Source organism: Scyliorhinus torazame, chromosome 14 (assembly GCF_047496885.1).
Source record: "Scyliorhinus torazame isolate Kashiwa2021f chromosome 14, sScyTor2.1, whole genome shotgun sequence".
NCBI classification, from domain to species: domain Eukaryota; kingdom Metazoa; phylum Chordata; class Chondrichthyes; order Carcharhiniformes; family Scyliorhinidae; genus Scyliorhinus; species Scyliorhinus torazame.
The window spans coordinates 209,546,752-209,554,972 of record NC_092720.1 but is presented as its reverse complement, the minus strand read 5'-3'; the positions used below and the strand labels follow the sequence as shown (position 1 = coordinate 209,554,972).

The window sequence follows — 8,221 nt, the reverse complement described above, 5'->3', positions numbered from 1 at the left end:
TTGCTCCATCTGTTACTGCAAATTTGAGAGTTTCTCCTCAATAGAATTTAAATTCTCCTGAATTTCTCGAAGGATTTTCTCCATTGGTTCTAGAATCCTCTCCTCTTCTTCCCTGAGATCTCTGAGTAAACGCTGCTCTTTCTCAGTGAGAATCTGGTGCATTTTACTGAACTCGATTTCAACACCTTCTTTAATCGGCAGGAAGTGGTGCCCTCTGTGTTCCCATGAATCGCTACAATTCAAATAGATCAATTTCTTGCCAGTTTCACAAAACAGCTTCAGTTCTTCCTGATGTTCCTCACAGTGAAGTTTACTTTCCTTCTCTTTCGGATTCAACTTTAATTTTCAAGCTGTCGAGGCAAAATTCGCGATGGCCCGATTTATCTTGAGGTTTATTTCCGGAAACTCCTCTCTACATTCCGGGCAGGAGTTTATCTCCTTCTTTTCCCAACACTGGGAGATACAGGAACGGCACAAGTTGTGTCCACAATCCAGTATTGCCGGATCAGTGAAGAAATCAAGACAAATTGGACAAATTGCCTCCTCGGTCAATCTCTGGACCTGCTGTCAGAGAGCCATGTTCACACTCAGCACTTCCTGATTCAAACCGGTTTTATTTTGGCTTTTAATCACGCATTTCTAAACATCTTCAGCACCTGATCATATTCAATGCAATACTCAGATGCTTGTTTCCATAAAGTAATTTAGACCGTCTCGACTTTCACAATCTTCGTGCAGTTAAACACGGTTAGAGCCTGGAGGGGAATCACTGAACCCTATGGGGGGCAGGTTGGGCTGCAGGGAATGTTGACAGCAGAGAGGGAGAGAGAGAGAGGGAGGGCGGGATCAAGATTTCATTGCATTTTGCTCCAGTTTGAACTCGGCACCTATTACAAACCCCCTGGGAAAATATGATGCAATATAATGCTCTTAGACTAAATTGTATTTACCATTTCAAAGACAGAACGTTCCACAAATGTCAAGGAGTCAGATCAGTGGCAGATCGAATTTAACCCTTAGGTGATGCACTTTGGAAGGAGTAACACAATAAGGGAGTCTTCAATGTATGGCTGGATTCTTGGAAGCTTGAAGGAGCAGAGGGATCTTCGGGTGCTTGTCCACAGATCCTTGAAGGTGGTAGGACAAGTTAATGAGGTAGTTAAGAATGCAGTTGAGGGCAGCACGTTGGCACAAGTGGTTCGCACGGTTACCTCACAGCGCCGAGGTCCCAGGTTCGATCCCGGCTCTGGGTCACTATCCGTGTGGAGTTTGCATGTTCTCCCCGTGTTTGCGTGGTTTTTGCCCCCACAACCCAAAAAAGATGTGTAGGGTAGGTGGATTGGCCATGCTAAATTGTCCCTTAATTGGAAAAAATGAATTGGATATTCTAAATTTTTTTTTAAAAGAATGCAGTCGGGATTTTATCAGTCGTGGCATAGGTGACAAAATCTGGGAGATCCTGCTGGGGCTGTACAAAACATTGGTTAGGCCACAGCTGGAGTACTGTGTTCAGTTCTGGTCACTATAGGAAGGATGTGATTGTACAGAGGGTGCAGAGGAGATTCATCAGGATGCTTGCTGGGCTGGAGAATTTTAGCTAAGAAGAGTGGCTGGATAAACTCAAGTTCTTTTTTTGGAGTAGGGAAGGCTGAGAGGGGACCTGATTGAGGTGTTAAAGATTATGAGTGCATGGGCAGGGTGGGTAGAAATAAACAGACCTCCTTAGTCGAAGAGTCAATAACAAGAGGGCATAATTTTAAGGTGAAAGTGTTGCTGATTTTCTCCTTGGTTCAATTGCTCTGTTTTATTACCTTTGCTCTCGAGTCGCCAGGTATCTTTATGATACCGCCACGAGGTTCAAGTCCGAGTAATGATCAATAACCCAATACACCAATTAGTAAGATTTAAATCAAAGCATATTTATTATACGCAGTAATTGCTACTCATGCACAAATTCTACGTCTAAGCTACTTCTACAACTAACAGGCCTATACTTAACTTTGAACTGGCCCACCAGGTCAGGGGAACAAATGGCCTTTTGTTCGGGTTCTGAGTCTGCGGGATTCGAAGTTGGTACGGATTGGTAGCTAGGAGCGCCTATCACGTAGCGAGCGTTGAATTAAGACTTACGATTTTGATGATCACTGGAGTCACTGCACCGGTCATGGTCAATGTTGATTCGTGTTGCTGGGTGACCCGGGCAGGAAGAAGAAAGTGAAGAGGAGCTGCTGAAGAGTGAAGAGCGCTTTGAACTTGGGGCTCAACTCTTATAGTCCCCAGGGGCTTCCCGCCTTTCGGGGCGGACCCTGTACCTGGTCCCAAGTGATTGGACTTTGTCCCAATCGCTTGGTTCGATTTTCTCCAATACTGGAGCGGTTCCCTGATCGATGGGCGGTCTTGAGTGCTCATTCACCTCCTTTGTGTTGGCTCCTGCTGGCGCTGAGGAGTCTGGCTTTGCTTTGTGTGTCAAAAATGTAACTTATTGTTCCCGGGGATTGCTCATCAGTATGCAGATGGCTGTTACTTTATTATGCTGATGGTCGCTGGTATCAATGTTGTCTGGTTTTTATACACAGCAAACCTGCAGCTGCTGGATTTTGTCTTGTTGGCTGACTTTCCCATCAGCCTTTGCCGTTCGCCATTTTGAATCGGGAGTTGGCCAATTTACGTGGTTACAAAAGGCTGGGAGTGGGATTCTCCATTTCTGAGACTAAGGGCTGAATTCTCCACCATTGGGTTGCTCCATTTTGCCTGCAGCCCGGGGGATTCCTAATGGTGTGGGGCCGCCCCACAATGGGAAATTCCATTGACCAGCCGGTGAAATGGAGAACTAGAAATATGGTGTGGCGGGACGGAGAATTCCGCCCTAAGTGCTGACACCAGCGCAGAATCCGTGGACTTCTATGACAGAAATACGGGCGCCGCACCTGGACCAATGCTGGTACCGCGAAGGGGCTACACCACCGTGTGGAACACAATCGATTCAAATGAGAAATGGTGTCTGATTCGCTGGTTTTGCGATTGACGCTCAGGAGGCTGACAAGCAGCAGCCGCAAATAAACAATTCTCCCCCCCACACACACCATCCCAGCCAACAAGATGGCAGCGAGGAGAGCAGTCCTGAGATTCACAAATGTCGAGCTGTCGACCCTTTTGGACATAGTGGAGGAGAGGCAGGTAACCCTGTACCCGGTCTGGGGAGGAGGCTGCCAGCTGCCGCTGTTCACTGGGCCTGGTCGCACGTGGCAGAGGCCATTAGTGGTGTGGGCAATACCATCCGGATGGGCCAGCAGTGCCGGAAAAAACTGCATGACCTCCTCAGGGCGGCCAGGGTGAGTTGGTAGTAGTGTGCCCCTGGCACCAACCCCGTCCCACACACCCGTAACTGGACACACCCCACCAGGAGGGTGGCCGAACCCCTGCACCACATGCCGGTACCCATCCCAGTTGCCACGGCCGGGTGTGTTGGCCACTCAGACCATCACCTACCCACCCCCTGAGCTGCATGCTTGGATTATCTAACACTGTCATTTTAAGGAGAAGGCTGTGCACAACCGCCGGGATCAGGAGAAGACAGGAGGGGGACCGTTGGACATGCAACACCTCACCATGCCCAAGCAGAGGGCCCTGGACGTGGTTAGCAGCTCAGAGGAAAGGAAGGTCACCGAGGTGGAGATTGGCTGCGGTCGAGAAAGTGAGACCTTGTTGAGTTGCAGTTCCCCATGACATGTGTGTCAACACCCCCCCCGCCCCCCCAACACCACGCCCACACCACTCTCGTCCCCACCCTCACCCCAACACCACCTCCACACCACCTTCGTCCCCACTCTCACCCCTACAGCACCCTCACCCGCACACTACCCTCACCCCAACACCACGCCCACACCACTCTCGTCCCCACTCTCACCCTGATAACACCCTCACCCCGACAACACCCTCGCCCCCACACCACCCCAACATCATCCTCACCCCACACCACCCCAACATCACCCTCACCCCACACCACCCACACACCAACCCCACACTAACCTCACCCCCAAACCACCCTCACCCCACACCATCCTCACCCCCACACCACCCTCACCCCACACCAACCTTACCCCCACTCCACCCAGGCGCCCACACCACCCCCACACCATCCTCACCCCACACCATTCACACACCCACACTAGCCTCACCCCAAATGATCCTCAGCCCCACAACACGCTCATCCCCACCCACGCCCTCACCCTACACCACCACCAACCCCACCCCATGCCCACCACCACCACCCCCACCCCACGGTCTAATCATGCATTTTGTCTTATCTCTTGCTGGACCTGCAAGGGGTCCTGAGATGGGGGTGGGTCCATCTGGCATCCCCCAACCACCGGCAGTCCCACAAACGGAGACCCCCTCCCGTGAGCGAGCAGTGATGGGAGCAGCTCGGACACCACCTCGACATCCCGTTAGGGCCCTTAGGGCCAGAAAAGTAGACGCCACTTAAGTTGGCCGGGTCCAGGGCACAGTTTAGTTATAGGCATTAGGGAATAAACCTGTATATATTTGTTCACAATAAACACCAGTTACCACTGTTACAACCTGCCTCCATGCTCTGTCTGATGGGTGTCAGGGGTGGGCTGGTCTGGGCTGGCCGGCGGGGGGGGGGGGGGGGGGGGGGGGGAGAGGAAATGGGTGGATGTTGGTAGGGGGGGGGATCAGGGGAATGGTGCAGACCCTGTGCGTGGCCTGTGACCCTCCCCCTCCTCCCCCCACCCCGACCGTACACACCACCATACTCGGGATCCGATCGGAAGGTGTTATGGAATGACCAGCCCGCATGCAGGGATCACCCAGGTGGACGGTGGAAAGTGCCACCGTGGGCAGGAGTCAGACATTGTCATACGATGCAGAGCAGCAGAGCTCATCGCACAGCGGGTTGTCATCATCCTCCATCCCAGGGTCCCCACCCCACAGAGCGGCAGGTATGTATCACGGACAGGGGTGCAGGCGGGGAGGGGGGTGGGAGCGGGGTGGCCTGGGGGGAAGTGAGGGTGTGTGTGGTTGGGATGTGGTGTCCGTGCCCCTGGCCAGACCTGCCCTCTACTCCCCCCTCCTAGTCGGTGTCAGAGTGTCCCTTGCGCGTCGGCCCAGGCGCACACATCATGTGGCCACCCGTGCCTGCCTGGGCTCCTTGTTTTGCCCACCCTCACCCTCGTCCACATCCTCCTTATCAACAAGGCCTGGCCTTCATCCTTCTCCTCCTTCAGCACATCGCCCTTCTGCTGTGCGGTGTTGTGGTGGATGCAGCAGGCCGCCACAATGCGGGCGACCCTCTCACGGGTATGATGCTGGAGGGCCCCTTCAGAGTGGTCCATGCACCTGAACCGCATCTTCAGGAAGCTGAAGCACTGCTCGATCACACCCCGGTCACTGTATGGGTGTCGTTGAAGCAGGTCTCCGCATCGGTCTGTGGCCTCCGGATAGGTGTCATAGATGATAGAACATTGAATTTACAGTGCAGAAGGAGGCCATTTGGCCCATCGAGTCTGCACCGGCTCTTGGAAAGAGCACCCTACCCAAGGTCAACCCTCCACCCTATCCCCATAACCCAGTAACCCCACCCAACACTAAGGGCAATTTTGGACACTAAGGGCAATTTACCATGGCCAACCCACCTAACCTGCACATCTTTGGACTGTGGGAGGAAATCGGAGCACCCGGAGGAAACCCACGCACACACGGGGAGGATGTGCAGACTCCGCACAGACAGTGACCCAAGCCGGAATCGAACCTGGGACCCTGGAGCTGTGAAGCAATTGTGCTATCCACAATGCTACCGTGCTGCCCTGTCATCAGCCAAGACCACAGCGGATAGTCCCTGTCACCCAGGAGCCAACCTGGAGCGAGTGTCCTCCCCATACCCCCGCAGTGCCAGGTGTGCCATCATCTGGCAGATATGTTGCACTGTCTCTCTGCTCAGCCGAAGTCTTCAATGGCATGCCCGGTCCGGCATGTCCATGAATGACAGGCGGTGCCGGGACACACAATGGCCTCATGTGGCGCCTCCTTGGCACCTCCTCCTCCTCGGCCTGTTGGATAGCCGCTGTTCAACTGGGAGCCTGCCATCTGCCCCTCTGCTGCACGCTCCGCTGCTGCCTGCTCCGCTGCTGCAGCATCCTCCTCCTCCTCCTCGAGGAGCTCCCGCTCGTCCAGCCGCAGGGCATCCCCCAGGGCTGCAGTGATCCATATGGCTGGTGTCACCCTGCCAAAACAGGGGCCAAGGTGGATGGTGAGTGGGTGCGCAGGAAGATGGCCAACATAATGGCGGTGCATGCCTGGACACTGCTCCAGTCCTGTGGGGGGGGGGGGGGGGGTGCTAACACCGACCACTTGACTTGTTCCCCCCATTCCCCTCCCCTTCCTCCGGCCGTGGCAGGGCTCTCCCACCCCAGCCAGCATGGCCCATATCCAGGCCTGCAGCCCGCAGTCCATGTCCTACCTCCTCTCCTTCTTCCTCAGCAGCCACAATGCCGGTTTCACGATTATTAAAAGCACAAGTGAACTGCGTCATTGTGAACTCTGCCCATCGGAGGCAGAGAATCACGGAGGCCCCGGAGAATACCGGATCGGGCCTGCTAATGACATGCAAACAGCGTTTACTGTATGTGCGTTCCGGAACGCATTGACACCATTGTCGAGGTGATGGAGAATTATTGCGTCAAATCAGCACCCGCCGCGTTTTGGCGTGGAAAACGATTTTCCACCCAATTGCCTTTCCCGGTCTCGGCATCGGCAACGGAGAATCCCGCCCCTATCTCTGAATAAAATGTGGAGATGCCGGCATTGGACTGCGTGGGCACAGTAAGAAGTCTTACAATTGGTTGAGCTCCGAAAGCGCGTGATTCCAAATAAACCTGTTGGACTCTAACCGGATGTTGTAAGAATTCTTACTAACTCTGAATAAAAAAGTGGTGAGATTAGTACCAGTGCAGAGAATTCAATACCTCGCCCAGACTTGCACTGCGCTTGCTGTTCTCAAGCGCACTGATGCATTTCCCTATTTCACCACAATTACCGCATTTGCAAAATAGTTAATCGGTTTTAAGATACTTTGAGACCGCCCGGGATGTTGGAACGCGCGACAAAATCGCTGAGTTTTACTTTGCAGAAAATAAAGCCGATCCTAAAAGGCACAACCCTTCAAAATATATCCTCTGTACCGGACATCAAAGCGACTCTGCTTCAGGGCAAAGGCTACATGAATCTTTAACGCATTTCACTGATTTGAGCAGAGTTTTTGTCATTGGCAGCAAGTTCAGACTGGAGAATAGTGATCCGCTTATCACCACCTCCTCCCCGTCCCTCCCTCTCTCCACAGTCAATGTTCCCTGGAGCCCAACCCGCCCCCAATAGAAGTACAATTATTCCCCTCAGTGCTCTCATGCTGTTTGTCCTTCACACTGCGTGAGGTTTTATCAATCCGGGCGCAAGTCGAGGCGACACAGATCAGTTTATAATAACACTTTTCTGAATACTGCTGTGAACATAATCAGTAAATCGCAGAACTGAAGATTTTCGACAGGGCAGGAACATTTAACCTAAAACAGGCAGGAGGTGCGGAGTGTGAACATGGCTTCCAGACAACGTGTGGAGAGTTGGACCGAGGAGACAATTTGTCCCATTTGTCTTGAGTTATTCACCGACCCGGTTTCACTAGAGTGTGGACACAACTTCTGCCGCTCCTGTATCTCCCAGTGTTGGGAAAAGGAGATAAACTCCTGCCCGGAATGTAGAGAGGAGTTTCCAGAAAGAAACCTCAGGATAAATCGGGCCTTAGCAAAACTGGCCGAGAAAGCACGAAAATTAAAGCTGAATCGGAAAGAGAAGGAAAGTAAACTTCACTGTGAGGAACATCAGGAAGAACTGAAGCTGTTTTGTGAAACTGACAAGAAATTGATCTGTCTGATTTGTAGAGATTCGCGGGAACACAGAGAGCACCGCTTCCTGCCGGTTAAAGAAGCTGCTGAAAAATACAAGGTAAAAGGGAAAATGTAATAAGCTGATAGTTGTATCACGTTTGCATGATGTAATATTTTAATATTGCGAGTTTTCCTGATCCCAGGGTCACCTGAAATTTTCCGCAGATTTTCTCACAGAGAAGAAATCAGCGCTTCTCGAAACGGAACTGAAGCAGAAAGGGAAGATTTCTGAAGTTAGGGTAAGGACTCGTGCTGATTTT

At 52.4% G+C, this 8,221-nt stretch overlaps 1 protein-coding gene across 1 annotated transcript in view; it reads left to right on the top strand.

Annotated features, from left to right (window-relative positions):
• The first annotated feature begins 7,395 nt into the window (after positions 1-7,395).
• LOC140389150 (uncharacterized) overlaps positions 7,396-8,221 on the top strand; it is a 36,923-nt gene continuing 36,097 nt past the window's right edge. The window contains exons 1-2 of the mRNA XM_072473309.1: positions 7,396-8,019; positions 8,105-8,200. Coding sequence (XP_072329410.1) covers positions 7,612-8,019; positions 8,105-8,200 — 504 coding nt within the window. The 5' untranslated portion in view covers positions 7,396-7,611. The remainder of the gene's footprint in view (positions 8,020-8,104; positions 8,201-8,221) is intronic.